General features: G+C 44.6%; 1 protein-coding gene across 1 annotated transcript in view; it reads left to right on the forward strand.

Moving 5' to 3' along the window:
- Positions 1 to 498: 498 nt before the first annotated feature.
- LOC311142882 (ryanodine receptor 1-like) overlaps positions 499 to 21128 on the forward strand; it is a gene marked incomplete at both ends in the record, with an annotated part of 65751 nt that continues 45121 nt past the window's right edge. The window contains 31 exon segments of the mRNA XM_084178588.1: positions 499 to 546; positions 4932 to 5051; positions 5149 to 5250; positions 6129 to 6149; positions 7372 to 7446; positions 7738 to 7816; positions 7918 to 8030; positions 8154 to 8253; positions 8368 to 8464; positions 9090 to 9164; positions 9267 to 9423; positions 9591 to 9755; positions 9972 to 10093; positions 10239 to 10428; positions 10539 to 10674; positions 10812 to 10907; positions 11015 to 11133; positions 11296 to 11429; positions 11526 to 11767; positions 11847 to 12039; positions 12161 to 12377; positions 12452 to 12556; positions 12913 to 13016; positions 13125 to 13208; positions 13441 to 13600; positions 14037 to 14184; positions 19337 to 19542; positions 19635 to 19809; positions 19945 to 20153; positions 20292 to 20650; positions 20994 to 21120. Of these exon segments, the coding sequence (XP_084034714.1) occupies positions 499 to 546; positions 4932 to 5051; positions 5149 to 5250; positions 6129 to 6149; positions 7372 to 7446; positions 7738 to 7816; positions 7918 to 8030; positions 8154 to 8253; positions 8368 to 8464; positions 9090 to 9164; positions 9267 to 9423; positions 9591 to 9755; positions 9972 to 10093; positions 10239 to 10428; positions 10539 to 10674; positions 10812 to 10907; positions 11015 to 11133; positions 11296 to 11429; positions 11526 to 11767; positions 11847 to 12039; positions 12161 to 12377; positions 12452 to 12556; positions 12913 to 13016; positions 13125 to 13208; positions 13441 to 13600; positions 14037 to 14184; positions 19337 to 19542; positions 19635 to 19809; positions 19945 to 20153; positions 20292 to 20650; positions 20994 to 21120 (4278 nt within the window).

A 21128-nucleotide genomic window follows, 5' to 3' on the forward strand; every position in this document is an offset into this window, starting at 1 on the left:
AATCTGTCTGTATTCACAAACCTGTTGCAGACCTCACTAATGGAATCCCTTTGGGACTGATGCAACAACACTGCAAGTGTTTTGGGTATGGCTTGGTCATTGACACATATTGTAGATATGTCAAATCTTATTGACACATGTTTACCAGTACATTTGTAAATATGGTACAACAATCCAATAGGACTTCTGGCTAACTGTACAGTTTAAATATAAATATGTGTGTTGTAAAGGTGGCACAATGTTTTACAGTTTGCTCCACCCACTTTTCCCTTTCCCTGTTGCACTGAGCAGGAGTTAACTGTCACTCTGTCTGTCTCATAACACAGCCAGAGCCACTGGACCCACATTGTCCTTCAGTTCGCCCACACGCATACAGACGCTGGGAGTGAGAGGAAAGAGGTGGGAGAGAGACAGCAAGGCTGGGTGCGGAACAACCAGGGAGAATAGAGAGACATTTTACCATCTCTCTCAAGGAGTGATCAGTAATAAACTGAGAGGATGGCAGAAGGAGGAGATGGAGAGGAGGAGATTCAGTTCTTACGTACGGTGAGTGATGCTCGATTCTTTTAGTTCTATTCGTTTTGATTGTAACTGATAAAGGCTATGAGAGAAACCATGCTGCGGTATAGCTACAATAAGTGTAACTTGTTGTCCAATGTATTAACTTTCATACATTTTGTTAATGGCTTCCCTTTGACTTTGGAAAGACCAGATTGACATGGACAGGTGCTGGGTGTGTTTGCATTGTTATCTATTTATATAGCAGAGGAGCTTGATATGTTACTGTTTGGTAGTTGGGCAGCTTGCTGGATGCCAAGTAACAGCTGACGCTGGCTAATAGAAATGCATGAAAACGAGTGTAGTGATACAAGAAACTAAGAATGATGAACAAAAGATGCATACGAATTGGGTTGATTCTTGTAATGGAATGTGAAATCAGATTTTGAAGAACGACTTGATTATCATATTGGTTTTTACTTTTAGGTGCAGTAATATGGGTTTACTGACACGTCAGGTCATGAGATGGCAGTATGATGGAAAGGAGTGGTAGGTTGCGTTGGTGCATCCGATCATTTGGCCCAGTCAAGAAAAGGCAAATCTTCACAGCAATTTAGTGACTGACTACCGCACATTTTGACACCATCGAGACCAGCATGCTAAAGATGCTGATTTCCACACTGTTCATCTTCTGAATGTGGAAGAGGTATTGTGTTAGACACATTTCCCTAATGGTGTTTTATGACCTGTTCTTAGATGGAATTCAGTCTTCAGCTGTACAGTAATTAGAGTGAAACTAAATAAATGTACCAACTCTAAGCACTGATATTTAATGGAACTGGCATTGGCATACTGTGTTAGATACTGTACGCAACATAATTTTCAAAGTGACCATATCTCTCTCAAAGACTACCTGTATGCTACATTGACTGTACAATCACAACAAGACATTGACATAGAACATGGCATGCAGCATGCCTTTCTGAAACGGGCTCTCTGTTTTCCTCAGTAGGGACTCAAATACTGACGTGAGTGAGGCTAAATCATATTTCAATGGCTTTTATATAACATGTATTGCTGTGTCAAGCCTGAGTGATGCCATGCAGAGATGGGATGTTGGGTGTATTCGTGGAGCTATTAATCACCACAGAACACAAACACTTTCTTTTTATCATGCCTGCTCCATTGCCTCTCTGCTTTGTTAAAGGTCCAGTGCAGCTGTTTTCATATCAATATCAAATCTATTTTGGGTAACAATGAAGTGCCTTACTGTTATTATTTTTGCCCATTTTAATTGAAAACAAACAAAAATAGCTTCTTAATAAAGAGCAATTTCTCTAGCAATGATTTTTCTAGGGCTATATATATTTTTTTTGGTGGGGTGGGGTAAGGGGGGGGGGGGGTAGAAGGATTACTTTATCCTATCCCAGGTATTCCTTAAAGAGGTGGGGTTTCAAATGTCTCCGGAAGGTGGTGAGTGACTCCGCTGTCCTGGCGTCGTGAGGGAGCTTGTTCCACCATTGGGGTGCCAGAGCAGCGAACAGTTTTGACTGGGCTGAGCGGGAACTGTGCTTCCGCAGAGGTAGGGGAGCCAGCAGGCCAGAAGTGGATGAACGCAATGCCCTCGTTTGGGTGTAGGGACTGATCAGAGCCTGATCAGAGCCTGAAGGTATGGAGGTATTCCAACCTCATAGAGTGGAAATATACACAGAGTATACAAATCTTTCCATGACAGACTGACCTATGATCCCTTATTGATGTCACTTGTTAAATCCACTTCAATCAGTATAGATGAAGGGAGGAGACATGTTAAAGAAGGATTTTTAAGCCTTGAGACAATTGAGACATGGGTTGTATGTGCCATTGAGGGTGAATGGACTAGATAAAAAATGTATGTGCCTTTGAATGGGGTATGGTAGTAGGTGCCAGGTGCACCGGTTAGTGTCAAGAACTGCAAAGGGGAGGGGGGGGGGCAACTCAATATTAGGAAGGTGTTCCTTATGTTTTGTATACTCTGTGTATACTGAGTGTACAAAGCATTAGGAACACCTTCCTAATATTGAGTTGCTCCCCCTTTTGCCCTCAGAACAGCCTCAATTTGCCAGGGCATGGACTCTACGAGGTGTCTCAAGCGTTCCACAGGGATGCTGGCCAATGGTGACGCCAATGCTTCCCACAGTTGTGTCAAATTGGCTGGATGTCCTTTGGGTGGTGGACCATTCTTGATACACACAGGAAACTGTTGAGAGTGAAAAACCCAGCAGTGTTGCAGTTCTTGACACAAACCGGTGTGCCTGGCACCTACTACCATACCCTGTTCAAAGGCACTTAAATCTTTTGTCTTGCCCATTCACCCTCTGAATGGCACACATACACAATCCATGTCTCAATTGTCTCTAGGCTTACAAATCCTTCTTTAACCTGTCTCCTCCCCTTCAGCTACACTGATTGAAGTGGATTTAACACGTGACATCAATAAGGGATCATAGCATTCACCTGGTCAGCCTATGTCATGGAAAGAGCAGGTGTTCCTAATGTTTTGTACAACTCAGTGTATCTTTAAACACAGGCAAATCACATGTTTGACTGCACTGGGCCTTTAAGTCTGTTTAGTGATTCTCTCATGATCATTACTTGAGTCGGTTAGATTCTTATAGGAGTTTAATTGGAGAGCCGCTGACATGTCATTTATTGTAAAAGTACAGTACTATGAACATAAAGTAATGTAAAGAAATCTACTGTATTCATGTATGCATTTGTGTATATCTGTGAGTATACCATGGCTATGTTTATAGCAGTGTGTTGAAGATGATGCTCTCGCCAAAGAAGTGAACCATCTTGAGTTGGTCAGCTGAATGTGGAGGTGTGAGAAAGGTCACTTGCGTTGATGCTGTTCATCTTGAACTCTGCTGAGTTCTATATATACAGTGTCTTGGGATTAGCAGGTTTATAGCCAGGGCCATTGGAGCCCCTGTTTATTTCTGTCCCTATGAGAACTGTACTCACCCTACACATTGAGTATGATGAAGTGCTTTTGTTTGTATTATCTTTGCCAGGTTAGAGTGATGGCATCGTGTTCTGATAGTTTTGGTATAGTTGACAGTAGTAGTACTAGTACAAATTAACTAAAGTTCACTGAATTGTACAGTACTGTAGGCTTTATAAAAGGTTTGTTACAATGGCTTATCAGTGTCCACTGTTCTTCTGTCATGACTAAGGAGTGTGTTTCTTTGGCCACTTTTGGCTGGTCTCTGGTTAACATTGGCCAGGTTTAGTGTGTCTTGAGCTGTCAGCCTAAGAATAATAGTTTGACACCGGTCTGTCTGTCTCACTGCTCTCTGTGTGAGTGCATTACAAATTATTATGCCAGGCTGGCTGGCTCTCAAATATCCACTGCTCGACTGAGGGGAATGTGTGAGCAGCAGGTGCAGGGTTCTGAAATAGAGGACCGGGAGGAGCGGGTGCAGGGTTCTGAAATAGAGGACCGGGAGGAGCGGGTGCTTACCCACAGTCCGAGTACCAAGGAGGTTAGTGTTAGGATAGGGGCAGGCCCAGGCACAGAGGAATGACAAAGAAGATGTGGGAGTGAAGATTAGGAATGTGAGATTCAAGACCAGAGAGGGTCTGCTGACAGCTGTTTGTTTGCGTTTTGACCTACTATGTTTAGACTCCCTGTTACGAATGCTTTATCACTCGGCTGTATCCGTTCTTGCTATTGTTATCTTTTATTATTTTATATATATATTCTTTTCATATTAAAAAATAATAATAATTGGGGGTTAGATCAGCTTTAATATTGCAGGTAGATTGTAACTTCCATCAATGTAATTGTCTGCATCACTTCCAATCCCCCAGATATTTTTTGTTCTCGCAAATACATATAATTTATATACATACATACATATATATACATATCCTTAAAAAAAAAATATTTCCCTTTATTACTTTCCAACCCCACCACCCTTTCCCTAATTGGAGTAAACTAGTGAACAACAACGCTTAGGCCTCTACTTCCAGCTTATACATACCATATACATTTACACTCTTGCAATTGTTACCATATGGTGGTCAGGGTTGCAGCCTTGCTCTTATGTAATGTAAAATATGCCTGTTTGGTGCACAGGAATCAGATTCACGCTTTTACTATTTTGTCTTCCACTACAACCATTACACATCCACACTTAAGTGTTTTGGCTGTAACTCTACCCCTGGCCAGTATTAGTGTCATATGGGCCTATCAAGGTTATGAATGGCAAGTTAAATATGCTTATGAAATACTACTTAACAAATATTACACAAGTGATGAAACATCTTAATGTAAAACTATTAAATAATAATTATGATATAGGCTAGCTCAGCTGACTACTGATTATTTTATAAGGTTGGATTAATGTCATCTGGTTTTGACCTCTGACCACTTTTTCTCTATGTAGGATGACCAGGTTGTGCTACAATGCACTGCCTCCATTCTGAAAGAACAGATCAAACTGTGTCTGTCATGTGAGGGCTTCGGGAACCGCCTCTGCTTCCTGGAGACCACCTCAAATGCTCAGGTAGAAAGAGCCACGTTCCATACTCTCTGATTACATCTATATTCTAGTTGCTGCCATTCGCTGGGTTTTGCTGATGGATGTCTGTGTTGTGTTGTAGAATGTGCCACCTGATTTGGCGATCTGCTGCTTCATTCTGGAGCAGTCCCTGTCGGTACGAGCCTTACAGGAGATGCTGTCCAACACAATGGAGCTCAATGAGGTAGGAGACTAGAAGAGGGGCTGATGGTTCTGCTGTGTGTTGGGATTAAAGGAGCTTCTTTTACATCTGATGTTAAACAATTATACAGTATATACTGAGTGTACAAAACATGATGTTTCCATGACATAGACTGACCAGGTGAAAGCTATGAGCCCTTATTGATGTCACGTGTTAAATCCACTTCAATCAGTGTAGATGAAGGGGAGGAGACAGGTTAAAGAATGATTCGTAAGCCTTGACACAATTGAGACATGGATTGTGTATGTTTGCCGTTCAGAGGGTGAATGGGAAAGACAAAAGATTTGTATCAAGAATGGTTCACCACCAAAAAGGACATCCTGCCAACTTGACACAACTGTGGGAAGCATTGGAGTCAACATGGGCCAGCATCCCTGTGGAACACTTTTGACATCTTGTAGAGTCCATGCCCAGACGAATTGAGACTGTTCTGAGGGCAAAAGGGGGTGCAACTCAATATTAGGAAGGTGTTCTTAATGTTTTGTACAGTATGTGGAAATAGTTTTTCTTTGGCTGGAAAATAGAGTAGGTCTTTGTGTAGTGTCCAGTGAGCTTAGTTCTTTCTGAATACAACAGATGTCATGTTTTTCCCATAATATGGGAACCAATACTATTGGTAAAAAATTTCACAAAATAGAGTTATGGCTTTCTTATATGGTAGTGAGAACATCCTCTCTTATGTCATTTACACATAGTTGTAAAAGTAGTGTTGTAGTGAATAGAGTTATGTGCTAATGACACATCACTGATGTATTTGAAATATTAATATTATGTCAAGGTATCTTGTTCATTTAGCAACTTAACTTCGTTTTGTCTCTTTTCTGACCCCACACCCCTCACCTCCCACCTGCCAACCATAGGCAGTCGATTTGGACAAATGGGTATGTCTGCTCATGTTTCCCTTCCTGTCACATTTCCCCAAAGTTTTCCCCTCCTCTCCCCCCTTTGTCTGCCCTGAGAGTCCTCTCACCTCTCACCCAATGTCTCCAACAGTGATGCACCACTTTCTTCTACCCTCACTCATACTACCTCACTCCACACTTTGCTCAGTGTTGTCATAGCTGAAATACCGAGCGGCGTTTCAAATGACACCCAAGGAAAGATTCCTGTCAGCAGCACAGGAGCAGCTAAGAAGCTCTCCGCCATTGAGGGCTTCTGGTTGCAATATAATCTCTACACTACGTCCAGCATCAGAATCATGTACCACAGGCCTAGTATTGGATGGTGACATTTGAAACAGGGCTCTTCCTGCCCTGTGACCCTGTCCCTCTGAAAGTCTCCTATACAACCTTCACCATACTCCCATCTTCACTCCTCTTAGTCACATAAGTCCCATTCATTGAATGTGTACCATAACATCCCTTTACAGTTTCTTAATCAATGCTATTACGTCGTCCCCTGAGTTTCTGTGGTTTGACCAAACCATCAAGCCAATTAATCTTAATCTTCAGAAAGTCTGGAATATAGGGCAAAGTGTAATCTTGAATATCAAGCTGCACGCACGTACGCACAGACTCTCACACACACAGGTTCACACATTGTCCACTAAATCTGACCCAGAAGTCAGTCTTGCGCTGTGTTCTGACTCTGCACTTACCCATGGAATAATCACGATGATAACAACGTTGACGGTGGAAATGATAACCACTAATTATAACAAATGTTGAAGTAACAATATTGTTTGGTTGTCTGAATGTCACTTTCCCTCCCTTCCAGTTACAGACAGGAAAACATGTGACATTTGACTTGCTGTGGTATTGTTACTCATTTGACTTGATGTTTTATTTATTTTTTATAACTTGGTGTTTTCCCCTTTCCACTCACCCCTGGTTTGTATTGCCACTATGTGGACATGTTTGTTGTTGTGTTGGTTCTCTGTGGTGGGCTCTCTGACTCTTCTCAGCCAGATACGTTCAGTACACAGGTTATCTTTCGCCTGCCATGTTGTTCCCAGTTTGGTAAGAGGAGGATGATCAACTCCTGTCTCCCTCCTTAGTCTTTAACAGTCCTGTGTACCTGACCTTAGCAGGCTGAATGTTGAATCATACACTACTCTCTTTGGTTGGTTTTTGAACCTCTCTCTCTCTCCTCTGTTCTGCCCAGTCATCTCAAGGAGGGGGCCACCGTACCCTGCTGTATGGCCATGCTATCCTACTGAAACACACTCACTCCAGCATGGTAAGCAGCCTCCTCTCTGTCTCACTGTGTAGTCTCATATGTTTCTCATTTTACCAACCCACTATCATCCACTGCTTTCTACTTATACCTCATCCAGTAGTCTCTCACATCCACACTATCTCCCACATCCACACTATCTCCCACACTATCTCCCACACCCACACGATCTCCCACACTAACCCATGTAACTGTGCTGCAGTTAAAATAAAATAAAACAAATATTACACAGGTTTGCTTTTCAATGAGCGCTTCATGATTCAGTGTGTAATTTTTACTCTCTGTGTGCGGCAGTACCTCAGCTGTTTGACTACCTCAAGGTCACTCACAGACAAACTGGCCTTTGATGTGGGTTTACAGGAAGATTCCACAGGTATGGCTTTTACCATAGAGAAGAGCAGTGGCATGTCCACATCTTTTCTGCACAGTGTTCATATTGCTCCTTAGTTGAGTGATGCGTGTGTTCCTCCACAGGGGAGGCGTGCTGGTGGACCATTCACCCTGCGTCCAAGCAGAGGTCAGAGGGAGAGAAGGTCAGGGTGGGAGATGACCTCATCCTGGTCAGCGTGTCCTCTGAGAGATACCTGGTGAGCTGCGTTGGTGACACACTGCCATATGGACTTTCAACCCCAGGTTATGGATGGAGCTGACATGTTCTCTCGCTCTCTCTCTCTCTCGCTCCCCCCCCCCCCACCCCACTCTCTCTCCAGCATCTCTCCTACGCCAGTGGTGACCTCATGGTGGATGCCTCCTTCATGCAGACCCTGTGGACCATGAGCCCTGTGATGTCTGGCTGTGAACTTGCTGAAGGTGTCTTGTATATGTTTGTTTTTCTATTTCATAGTCATTTAGCTAATTATCTAGAAACACTACACTTGACTGCCATGTCTTTCTCTCATTGCCAATGTAACATTACCCCCCCAGGCTTTCTGACTGGAGGCTATGTTCTTAGACTGTTCCATGGTCACATGGATGAGTGCTTGGCTATCCCTGCTGCCGAACAAGGAGACGACCAGCGCAGGTGATGAAAACTGTTGAACTATTCTACATTTACATCTTAAGATGTAAGATAGCTAGGTGGGACAACCACAAATGTCAGTCATAGAAAGTAAACATGTCCTCAATAAAGTAGCTATCAGCAAAGGCAGTGCTAGTAGGGGGGAAAGTGTTAGTGTACAAAATGCTTTTTTTTATGTATGGGGGGGTGGGGGGGGATTATTTAGATACTCTTGGAAGAGGTAGGGTTTCAGATGTTTTCAGAAGATGGGCAGGGACTCTGCTGTCCTAGCTTCAGTGGGTAGCTGGTTACACGATTGGGGTGCCAGGACAGAGATTAGCTTTGACTGGGCTGAGCGGGAGCTGCCCTCCTGTAGGGGTGGAAGGGCCAAGAGACGAGAGGTGGCAGAGTGGAGTACTCAGGTTGGGTTGTAGGGTTTGAGCATAGCCTGAATGTAGGGAAGGGCAGTTCCTCTTGCTGTTCCGTAGGCAAGTACTAAGGTCTTGTAGTGGATGTGAGCTTCGACTGGAAGCCAGTGAAGTGTGCGGAGGAGCGGGGTGACATGGGAGAATTTAGGAAGGTTAATCAGACATTTAATCTGACACCGCATAAACACCACCTGTCACTAACAGCCCATCTCTGTTTTCAGAATTGCTCATTATGAGGGGGGTGCTGTCTGTAGCCATGCCCGGTCACTATGGAGACTAGAACCCCTCCGTATTGGGTGAGTGGATGCTCTTCTGTCCATCAGCTTTATGTAACAAAAACCATTACAATTGTCTTACATGAGTTCTCTCATTGGGGTTGTACTTATGGCTCTGTGTAGATGGAGTGGAGGTCACATGAAATGGGGCCAGTCGTTCCGAGTGCGTCACATAACCACAGGTCGCTACCTCTGCCTGGATGAAGAGAAAGGACTGCTGGTGGTGGACCCTGAAAAAGCCAACGCCAAGATGTCCGCCTTCTGCTTCAGAATCTCCAAGGTCAGGGTCGTCACAAACGGCACTCTGTTAATATAAAGAGCAGTGTGAAAACGCACACAGTCCTTTTCATAGAATTGAACATAAGCAGCATTCATATCTTCCCTCCATATCTACAACTGTTGATGGTGTCATTCTTTCTCCTTGTTGTTCAATGTTCCAACCTGCAGGAAAAGATCGAGGTGGCTCAGAAACGAGATGTGGAGGGCATGGGCACACCAGAGATCAAGTATGGGGAGTCCATGTGTTTTGTACAGCACGTCTCCACTGGCCTCTGGCTTACGTACGCCTCTGTCGATGCCAAGTCCGCCCGCCTGGGACCTCTTAAGAGGAAGGTATGGAGAAATCGTGTGGCAAGGTGCCTAAAAACCCCTGAGCTAATGGACAGGAAGAACAACAACACAGGAAACGCTGAGAGATAATAAAGACCCCATAATGTAGTGATTTACTGTGATTGCATTTAGTTTTGGCTTTTGAAATACTCAGTCAGCTTTCCCCTGGAGTGCAGCTGGTGTTTATCCATGTTGTCAATGCACTTGTGTCTCTCTCAGGCCATCCTTCATAAGGAGGGCCACATGGACGATGCCCTGACCGTGGCCCGCTCCCAGACGGAGGAGTTCCAGGCTGCTCGTATGATCTACAACACAGCAGGCCTCTTCACACAGTTCATTAAGTATGGCCCCTCTCCACTCCCAATGCGTTTTCTATGACCCCTTTGATTTACTGTTATCCTTCAGGAGGGGCAGATCGCCTTGGTTTAATGTTTGACCTCATGGTCAGTGCAGTGAAATGTTTTCCCCTGTTCTCTGTGCCTCCAGAGCGCTGGACTCTCTGAGTGGGAAGAACAAGTCTTCTTCAGGCCCCCTGTCTCTGCCCATGGACTCCGTGGCCCTCTCCCTGCAGGACCTCATCTTCTACTTCCGGCCCCCTGAGGAGGAGCTGGAGCACGAGGAGAAACAGACCAAACTACGCTCCCTCAAGAACCGACAGAACCTCTTCCAAGAGGAGGTCAATGCTCACACGCAACAGATAAAGAAGATATACTGTACTTTCAAAATATTTTTCCCGCACTCCTCCTCCCTTTAGTGTTCCGACGTTTTCTGTGTCATTCCACACAGGGCATGATCACTCTGGTGCTGGACTGTATTGACCGTCTCAATGTCTACAACACGGCGGCCCACTTCTCCGAGTTTGCAGGGGAGGAGGCTGCCGAGTCTTGGAAGGAAATCGTTAATCTCCTGTATGAGCTGCTGGGTATGTGATCTTCTATTTAGCCCATTATTTCAGGATCCAAGGTACATCATGTTTCTGCATTGCTGTGGTTACTGTGGCAACATGCCCTTCAATCTGAACATGACCTAGCTCTGATCTCTCATTCTCTTTCTGTGAAGCCTCTCTCATCAGAGGTAACCGGGCCAACTGTGCTTTGTTCTGTGATAACCTGGATTGGCTGGTCAGCAAACTGGACCGTCTAGAGGCCTCCTCAGGTTAAGGCCCACTACACACTCAGTCACCTTCCAGCACTGAATCACATGGACTTGAATGTGTTATGGGAGTGTCCTCTGTGTTTCATTGCGTATTACTCTCACCACAGGCATCCTGGAGGTGCTGTACTGCGTTCTGATTGAGAGTCCAGAGGTCCTGAACATCATCCAGGAGAACCACATTAAATCTATAATTTCTCTACTGGATAAGCATGGACGCAATCACAAGGTCAGTGAATATGTGTGCAGGTCATTGAAGTTTATTATTTGTATGTTTATTTTTATTATTTAGGCCTGTGCTTATCCAGAGAAGTGTTCGTATGTTATCTTGTTGACGGTCCATCTCCTTATGATTTGAAAGCTGATTTTAGAATACCTTTCCCTTGCCTAGGTGTTGGATGTGCTCTGCTCTTTGTGTGTGTGTAATGGTGTGGCTGTAAGATCCAATCAGAATCTCATCACAGAGAATCTGCTTCCGGGTCGCGACCTCCTCCTGCAGTCCAACATCATCAATTATGTCACCAGGTATATAGACATCTGGTCATACTATATATCGTTTGTGAAAATCCAACCACTGCAATTAGTTTTTTCCTTCAAACCATTAACTATGTTTTATCTCAGTGTGAGACCCAACATCTTCCTTGGAACCTGTGAGGGATCCACACAGTATAAGAAGTGGTATTTTGAGGTGATGGTGGACTATGTGGAGCCCTTCCTGACGGCCCAGGCCTTCCACCTGCGTGTGGGCTGGGCTCTGACCGAGGGCTACAGCCCCTACCCTGGGGGTGGTGAGGGCTGGGGCGGCAACGGGGTTGGCGACGACCTTTACTCATATGCCTTTGATGGACTCCACCTGTGGTCAGGTACAGTGAGCAGGGCCTAGCTTTAGAATGCATCATTCTATTAGTGGTTGAGATCTTATTGATCTGTGTGTCTCAACAGGACGAGTCCTCCGTCATGTTGCCTCCCCCAACATGCACATCCTAGCGGCAGACGATGTGGTCAGCTGCTGCCTGGATCTGAGCGTGCCCAGTATCTCGTTCCGTATCAACGGGCACCCTGTCCAAGGCATGTTTGAGAACTTCAACCTGGACGGCCTCTTCTTCCCTGTTGTCAGCTTTTCTGCAGGCGTCAAGTGAGAACCACTGATTGGGCTTATAGAGCTGCTGTTTTTAGAATGAGTCTTAAGAAAATCTGTCACAGAGGATGTCTAATGAGTGATCACTGTTCATGTTCTTCTTCTCGCAAACGTCAAGGGTTCGTTTTCTCCTGGGAGGGCGTCATGGGGACTTTAAATTCCTCCCACCGCCAGGCTATGCCCCGTGCTATGAGGCTGTGCTGCCCAAGGACCGTTTGCGTATTGAGCCCATCAAGGAGTATAAGCATGATTTCAATGGTGTCCGTAACCTGTTGGGGCCCACACAGTCCCTCTCGCACACAGCCTTTACCCCCTGCCCTGTGGACACAGTACAGGTAAAACCCTTGAATGATCTGTGCGTGTCTCATTCTCTTCTCTCTTGCCTCCATTCACTGTGTTGTCCTTTCAGATTGTACTTCCGCCTCACTTGGAGCGCATTCGGGAGAAGCTGGCAGAAAACAGCCATGAGCTATGGGCCGCCACTCGCATTGAACAAGGATGGACCTACGGGTCGGTGAGTGCTCTGTCGTAGCCGGCCGCGACCGGGAGACCCATGGGGCGGCACACAATTGGCCCAGCGTCGTCCAGGGTAGGGGAGGGAATGGCCGGCAGGGATGTAGCTCAGTTGGTAGAGCATGGCGTTTGCAACGCCAGGGTTGTGGGTTTGATTCCCACGGGGGGGCCAGTATGAAAAAAAAATATAATACCAAAAAAAATGTATGCACTCACTAACTGTAAGTCGCTCTGGATAAGAGCGTCTGCTAAATGACTAAAATGTAATGTAAATGCTTCCCATACACTGCTTACATGACTGAGTGATATCTATTTAATCCAATCTGGCAAACATCTTGATTGTTTCCTCTACTCAAGTTCCGAGATGACAACAAGAAACTGCACCCTTGCCTGGTAGATTTCCAGAGCCTGCCAGAGCCAGAGAAGAATTACAACCTTGCCATGTCAGGAGAAACACTCAAGTGAGTCAAGGTCTTGGACACGCCCTCTCAAGGTCTTGGACATGCCCTCTCAGCCTAGTGTGTCTGTGTGTGCTAGGTATTCACTACCTCTCCTTCTGTTTCTCAAAGGACTCTACTGGCGCTGGGCTGTCATGTGGGCATGGGAGATGAGAAAGCAGAGGAGAACCTGAAGAACATCAAGATGCCCAAAACGTGAGTGATAGCTCAAGATTGTGATCTCAGACTTATTTAGACATGACGTCATTATTCTCTGATATTCACTTACATGGTTGAAAATGTATTGTTTTACATTATCTGAGATAAGCATTGTGAAACGTTGGATTGTCATTTAAGTAAAGGCCTGTTCACTTAGTGAGATTAGTAGAATAGTCATAATGACTTCTCAGTTACTAGTGTAATCATAACATCCCGTTTGTTCCATTAGATATATGATGAGTAGTGGATACAAGCCTGCCCCTCTGGACCTCAACCACGTCAAGCTGACACCCAACCAGACCAACCTAGTGGAGAGACTGTCAGAAAATGGACACAATGTGTGGGCTCGTGACCGGGTTCACCAGGGATGGACCTACAGCATTGTACAGGTAGCTTTTCCTCTCTGTCTGTTCTTGGTTCTTTCAGGAGACTCGCACACAGCAAGTAAGGCCAAACCTGTGATAATACTGTAGCTCAAGTCATTTCAGACAATGACTATTGAATATCAATTGTGTTTTTGTGGGGTGGGTTTTAATGCACTCGTAGGCGTAGAGGTGGGCACACAACAAGCTCCCCTAAAGTGATGCAGATATAGTACTTTATAAAAGTTGAACTCTAGGTGAAGCATTATTCATACCTGACTCATGAGTCGTTGTAGTTGTGATGTTTTCAGAGCCAACATTTATGTAACTGTTCAAGACAAATAGAATAATAATGTTTTTTTGGAGCTAATACAGTATCACTCTATCAAGATGTAAGTCCATGACTTACAGAATAATTATATGACTCCCACAATTGTTTGAGTTGATTTCAAGTCTTGTTCAGGACATTATGAACAAACGCAACCCGCGCCTGGTGCCATACAACCTGCTGGACGAAAAGACCAAGAAGACCAACAGAGACACTGTCTGTGCAGCTGTCCGCACTCTCATCGGCTATGGTTACAACATTGAGCCACCTGACCAGGAGAGCAGTGAGTCTGTCTGTCTGCCAAGTTGTTAATATTTCAATACTGTAATGAACTAGTTACTTGTCCTGTTAAATACAGCTAGATATACTGTGTGTGTGTATATATATGTATATATATATACAGTGGGGAGAACAAGTATTTGATACACTGCCGATTTTGCAGGTTTTCCTACTTACAAAGCATGTAGAGGTCTGTAATTTTTTTCATATGTACACTTCAACTGTGAGAGACGGAATCAAAAACAAAAATCAAGAAAATCACATTGTATGATTTTTAAGTAATTAATTTGCATTTTATTGCATGACATAAGTATTTGATCACCTACCAACCAGTAAGAATTCCGGCTCTCACAGACCTGTTAGTTTTTCTTTAAGAAGCCCTACTGTTCTCCACTCATTACCTGTATTAACTGCACCTGTTTGAACTCGTTACCTGTATAAAAGACACCTGTCCACACACTCAATCAAACAGACTCCAACCTCTCCACAATGGCCAAGACCAGAGAGCTGTGTAAGGACATCAGGGATAAAATTGTAGACCTGCACAAGGCTGGGATGGGCTACAGGACAATAGGCAAGCAGCTTGGTGAGAAGGCAACAACTGCTGGCGCAATTATTCGAAAATAGAAGAAGTTCAAGATGACGGTCAATCACCCTCGGTCTGGGGCTCCATGCAAGATCTCACCTCGTGGGGCATCAATGATCATGAGGAAGGTGAGGGATCAGCCCAGAACTACACGGCAGGACCTGGTCAATGACCTGAAGAGAGCTGGGACCACAGTCTCAAAGAAAACCATTAGTAACACACTAAGCCGTCATGGATTAAAATCCTGCAGCGCACGCAAGGTCCCCCTGCTCAAGCCAGCGCATGTCCAGGCCCGTCTGAAGTTTGCCAATGACCATCTGGATGATCCAGAGGAGGAATGGGAGAAGGTCATGTGGTCTGATGAGACAAAAATAGAGCTTTCTGGTCTAAACTCCACTCGCCGTGTTTGGAGGAAGAAGAAGGATGAGTACAACCCCAAGAACACCATCCCAACCGTGAAGCCTGGAGGTGGAAACATCGTTCTTTGGGGATGCTTTTCTGCAAAGGGGACAGGACGACTGCACTGTATTGAGGGGAGGATGGATGGGGCCATGTATCGTGAAATCTTGGCCAACAACCTCCTTCCCTCAGGTAGGGCATTGAAGATGGGTCGTGGCTGGGTCTTCCAGCATGACAACGACCCGAAACACACAACCAGGGCAACTAAGGAGTGGCTCCGTAAGAAGCATCTCAAGGTCCTGGAGTGGCCTAGCCAGTCTTCAGACCTGAACCCAATAGAACATCTTTGGAGAGAGCTGAAAGTCAGTATTGCCCAGCGACAGCCCCGAAACCTGAAGGATCTGGAGAAGGTCTGTATGGAGGAGTGGGCCAAAATCCCTGCTGCAGTGTGTGCAAACCTGGTCAAGACGTACAGGAAACGTTTGATCTCTGTAATTGCAAACAAAGGTTTCTGTACCAAATATTAAGTTCTGCTTTTCTGAAGTATCAAATACTTATGTCATGCAATAAAATGCAAATTAATTACTTAAAAATCATACAATGTGATTTTCTGGATTTTTGTTTTAGATTCCGTCTCTCACAGTTGAAGTGTACCTATAATAAAAATTACAGACCTCTACACGCTTTGTAAGTAGGAAAACCTGCAAAATCGGCAGTGTATCAAATACTTGTTCTCCCCACTGTATATATATATATACATACATACAGTGAGGGAAAAAAGTATTTGATCCCCTGCTGATTTTTGTACGTTTGCCCACTGACAAAGAAATGATCAGTCTATAATTTTAATGGTAGGTTTATTTGAACAGTGAGAGACAGAATAACAACAACAAAATCCAGAAAAACGCATGTCAAAATTTTTATAAATTGATTTGCATTTTAATGAGGGAAATAAGTATTTGACCCCCTCTCAATCAGAAAGATTTCTGGTTCCCAGGTGTCTTTTATACAGGTAACGAGCTGAGATTAGGAGCACACTCTTAAAGGGAGTGCTCCTAATCTCAGCTTGTTACCTGTATAAAAGACACCTGTCCACAGAAGCAATCAATCAATCAGATTCCAAACTCTCCACCATGGCCAAGACCAAAGAGCTCTCCAAGGATGTCAGGGACAAGATTGTAGACCTTCACAAGGCTGGAATGGGCTACAAGACCATCGCCAAGCAGCTTGTTGAGAAGGTGACAACAGTTGGTGCGATTATTCGCAAATGGAAGAAACACAAAATAACTGTCAATCTCCCTCGGCCTGGGGCTCCATGCAAGATCTCACCTCGTGGAGTTGCAATGATCATGAGAACAGTGAGGAATCAGCCCAGAACTACACAGGAGGATCTTGTCAATGATCTCAAGGCAGCTGGGACCATCGTCACCAAGAAAACAATTGGTAACACACTACGCCGTGAAGGACTGAAATCCTGCAGCGCCCGCAAGGTCCCCCTGCTCAAGAAAGCACATATACAGGGCCGTCTGAAGTTTGCCAATGAACATCTGAATGATTCAGAGGAGAACTGGGTGAAAGTGTTGTGGTCAGATGAGACCAAAATCGAGCTCTTTGGCATCAACTCAACTCGCTGTGTTTGGAGGAGGAGGAATGCTGCCTATGACCCCAAGAACACCATCCCCACCATCAAACATGGAGGTGGAAACATTATGCTTTGGGGGTGTTTTTCTGCTAAGGGGACAGGACAACTTCACCGCATCAAAGGGACGATGGACGGGGCCATGTACTGTCAAATCTTGGGTGAGAACCTACTTCCCTCAGCCAGGGCATTAGAAATGGGTCGTGGATGGGTATTCCAGCATGACAATGATCCAAAACACACGGCCAAGGCAACAAAGGAGTGACTCAAGAAGAAGCACATTAAGGTCCTGGAGTGGCCTAGCCAGTCTCCAGACCTTAATCCCATAGAAAATCTGTGGAGGGAGCTGAAGGTTCGAGTTGCCAAACGTCAGCCTCGAAACCTTAATGACTTGGAGATGAGGAGTAGAACAAAATCCCTCCTGAGATGTGTGCAAACCTGGTGGCCAACTACGAGAAACGTCTGACCTCTGTGATTGCCAACAAGGGTTTTGCCACCAAGTACTAAGTCATGTTTTGCAGAGAGGTCAAATACTTATTTCCCTCATTAAAATGCAAATCAATTTATAAAATTTTTGACATGCGTTTTTCTGGATTATTTTGTTGTTATTCTGTCTCTCACTGTTCAAATAAACCTACCTTTAAAATTATAGACTGATCATGTCTTTGTCAGTGGGCAAACGTACAAAATCAGCAGGGGATCAAATACTTTTTCCCCTCACTATATATATATAGATATACAGTACCAGTCAAAAGTTTGGACACACCTACTCATTCAAGGGTTTTTCTTTATTTTTACTATTTTCTACATTGTAGAATAATAGTGAAGACATCAAAACTGTGAAATAACACATATAGAATCATGTAGTAACCAAAAAAGTGTTAAACAAATCAAAATATATTTAGATTCTTCAAAGTAGCCATCCTTTGCCTTGATGACGGCTTTGCACACTCTTTGCATTCTCTCAACCAGCTTCACCTGGAATGCTTTTCTAACCGTCTTGAAGGAGTTCCTACATATGCTGAGCACTTGTTGGCTGCTTTTCCTTCACTCTGCGGTCCAACTCATCCCAAACCATCTCAATTGGGTTGAGGTCGGGTGATTGTGGAGGCCAGGTCATCTGATGCAGCACTCCATCACTCTCCTTCTTGGTCAAATAGCCATTTCATAGCCTGGAGGTGTGTTGGGTCATTGTCCTGTTGAAAAACAAATGATAGTCCCACTAAGTGCAAACCAAAGGGGGTGGTGTATCGCTGCAGAATGCTGTGGTAAACATGCTGGTTAAGTGTGCCTTGAATTCTAAATAAATCACTGACAGTGTCACCAGCAAAGCACCCCCACACCATCACTCCTCCTCCATGCTTCACGGTGGGAACCACACATGCGGCGATCATCCGTTCACCTACTCTGCGTCTCACAAAGACACGGCAGTTGGAACCAAAAATCTCAAATTTGGACTACAGACCAAAGGACAGATTTCCACCAGTCTAATGTCCATTGCTCGTGTTTCTTGGCCCAAGCAAGTCTCTTCTTCTTATTGGTGTCCTTTAGTAGTGGTTTCTTTGCAGCAATTCGACCATGAAGGCCTAACTCACACAGTCTCCTATGAACAGTCTGCTCTAATGAACTTATCCTCTGCAGCAGAGGCAACTCTGGGTCTTCCTTTCCTGTGGCGGTCCTCATGAGAGCCAGTTTCATCATAGCGCTTGATGGTTTTTGCGACTGCACTTGAAGAAACTTTCAAATTCTTGAAATTTTCCGGATTGACTGACTTTCATGTCTTTAAAGTAATGATGGACTGTTGTTTCTCTTTGCTTATGTGAGCTGTTCTTGCCATAATATGGACTTGGTCGTTTACCAAATAGGGCTATCTTCTGTATACCAACCCTACCTTGTCACTTTTAACAAGGCACACCTGTTAATTGAAATGCATTCCAGGTGAAGCTGGTTGAGAGAATGCCAAGAGTGTTCAAAGCTTTCATCAAGGCAAAGGGTGGCTACTTTGAAGACTCGCAAATATAACATATATTTTGATTTGTTTAACACTTTTTTTGTTACTACATGATTCCATATGTGTTATTTCATTGTTTTGATGTCTTCACTATTATTGTACAATGTAGAAAATAGTAAAAATAAAGAAAAACCCTGGAATGAGTAGGTGTGTCCAAACTTTTGACTGGTTTTGTATATATACATATAAACACACACACACACACACACACCACACACCACACAGAGAGAGAGTCAGGTCCAAAATTATTTGCACCCTTGATAAACATGAGCAAAAAAGACTGTATAAAACAAATACTGACCATTGAAAACTTGTGGTTTGAATTGAAGAGGGCAGTCCATAAGCTCAGATGAACGATATCCACGATATTTTTGGAGCGTACAATTTAGCTCAGTATTTGTATATTATTTATTTTATACAGTATTTTTTGCTCATATTTATCAAGGGTACCAGTAATGATGTACCTGACTGCTATATATATAACATCTTAATAATGTCACCTGTATCTCTGTTTGTGCTAGGTGGTAATGGGGAAGGTCATTCCCGTGGAAATAAGATCCGTGTGTTCCGGGCTGAGAAGTCTTACGCGGTGACCCAGGGGAAGTGGTACTTTGAGTTTGAGGCTGTGACTGTGGGGGAGATGAGAGTGGGTTGGGCCAGACCCAGTGTCCGCGCTGACACAGAGCTGGGGGCGGATGAGCTCGCCTATGTCTTCAATGGTTTCAAGGTATGGTCGGTGATAAATGCTCTGTTCTCTGTCTGTTTCAGGGAAAACATTTACTAATGTATCCTATTTTAACTTTGACTTTTCTTTTTTAGGCTCAGCGTTGGCATGTGGGCAATGAGCCGTTTGGTCGTAGCTGGTTGCCAGGTGACGTGGTGGGCTGTATGATCGACCTGGTAGAGCAGAACATCTTCTTCACCCTGAACGGAGAGATGCTGATCAGCGACTCTGGCTCTGAGATGGCCTTCAAGGACATAGACATAGGAGATGGTGAGTGACGGCTGCGGCTTGGGAGGTAAATCCTTGTAGGTTGGGTCTGCTGTACATGAGGTGGATATTATGATTCAGTATGATTCACTGATTTAGATCTATGCCATGTATTAAACTGTGTCTGTCTGTCTCCAGGCTTCATTCCTGTGTGTAGTCTGGGCCAGTCTCAGGTTGGCCGGCTCAACCTGGGCCAGAACGTCAGCAGCCTTCGCTACTTCACCATCTGTGGCCTGCAGGAGGGCTTTGAGCCCTTCGCCATCAACATGAAGAGAGACATCACCATGTGGTTCAGCAAGAGCCTGCCCCAGTTCATCGCTGTACCTACAGAACACCCTCACGTTGAGGTACTGCACATCTTGTTCAGTAACAGTGGCTCGTTATGCCTAGAAATGGCTTTTGTTCCCATATTACATTATCATAAATTGACAAATGTCAAAGTAATGTTTCTCTTAGATGTCCACCCTCCCATGTCCCCTGTGTAGGTGACCCGTGTGGATGGGACTGTGGACAGTGCTCCCTGTCTGAAGCTGACCCATAAGACCTTTGGCTCTCAGAACGCCAATACAGACCTGCTGTTCCTGAGGCTCAGCATGCCCGTGGAGTTCCACGAGACCTTTAAGGTTATGGCCGGGACCACCCCCCTCACCCGAGCTCTGACCATCCCTGAGGACGAGGTTCTGGAGGTTGACCCCGACTCTGACTTTGAGGTGCTGAAGAAGTCTGCCAGCCGCACAGAGAAGGAGGAGGAGAAGAAGGAACCCTCTGTGCCTAAGGAGATCCCTGTCAACGAAGGAGGAGAGAATGTGAAAGATGCCTCTACAGAGAAGAGCAAGAAGAAGGGGTGAGTACTGAGTAGGGGTCAGATAGCTAAAGAGAAAGACAATAGGCTTTGGACAGACTACATCAACTCTGTTGGAAAAAAGTAGAAAGTGAATGCTGAAAACCAGGGTTGGGGTCAATTTGAATTGAAGGCAATTTAGGAATCTATTTGAATTTTACAAGTAAAAAATTGAAAAAACGTTTGATATAAATAGCTTCTCCTTTTCAGTTAATTGAGAAATCGTTGAACACAGATGCCCCTTTTTACAGTATTAAATTGGAATTTCAGTTTAACTGTAATCATAATGTGTTCTCAGTCATATTGAATAGGAGGCCCTAATACACATTGTTTGTGTACCCCTCAGGTTCCTGTTCAAGGCCAAGAAGGCAGCTTTCACTCCGCCCCCTGTTGTTCCCACCATGCCCCGCCTGATGGAGGAAGTGGTCCCAGATGACAGAGATGACGACGACATCATCCTCAACACCACCACAGTACGTCC

This window comes from Coregonus lavaretus (assembly GCF_964263955.1).
Source record: "Coregonus lavaretus genome assembly, chromosome: 15".
NCBI classification, from domain to species: Eukaryota; Metazoa; Chordata; class Actinopteri; order Salmoniformes; family Salmonidae; genus Coregonus; species Coregonus lavaretus.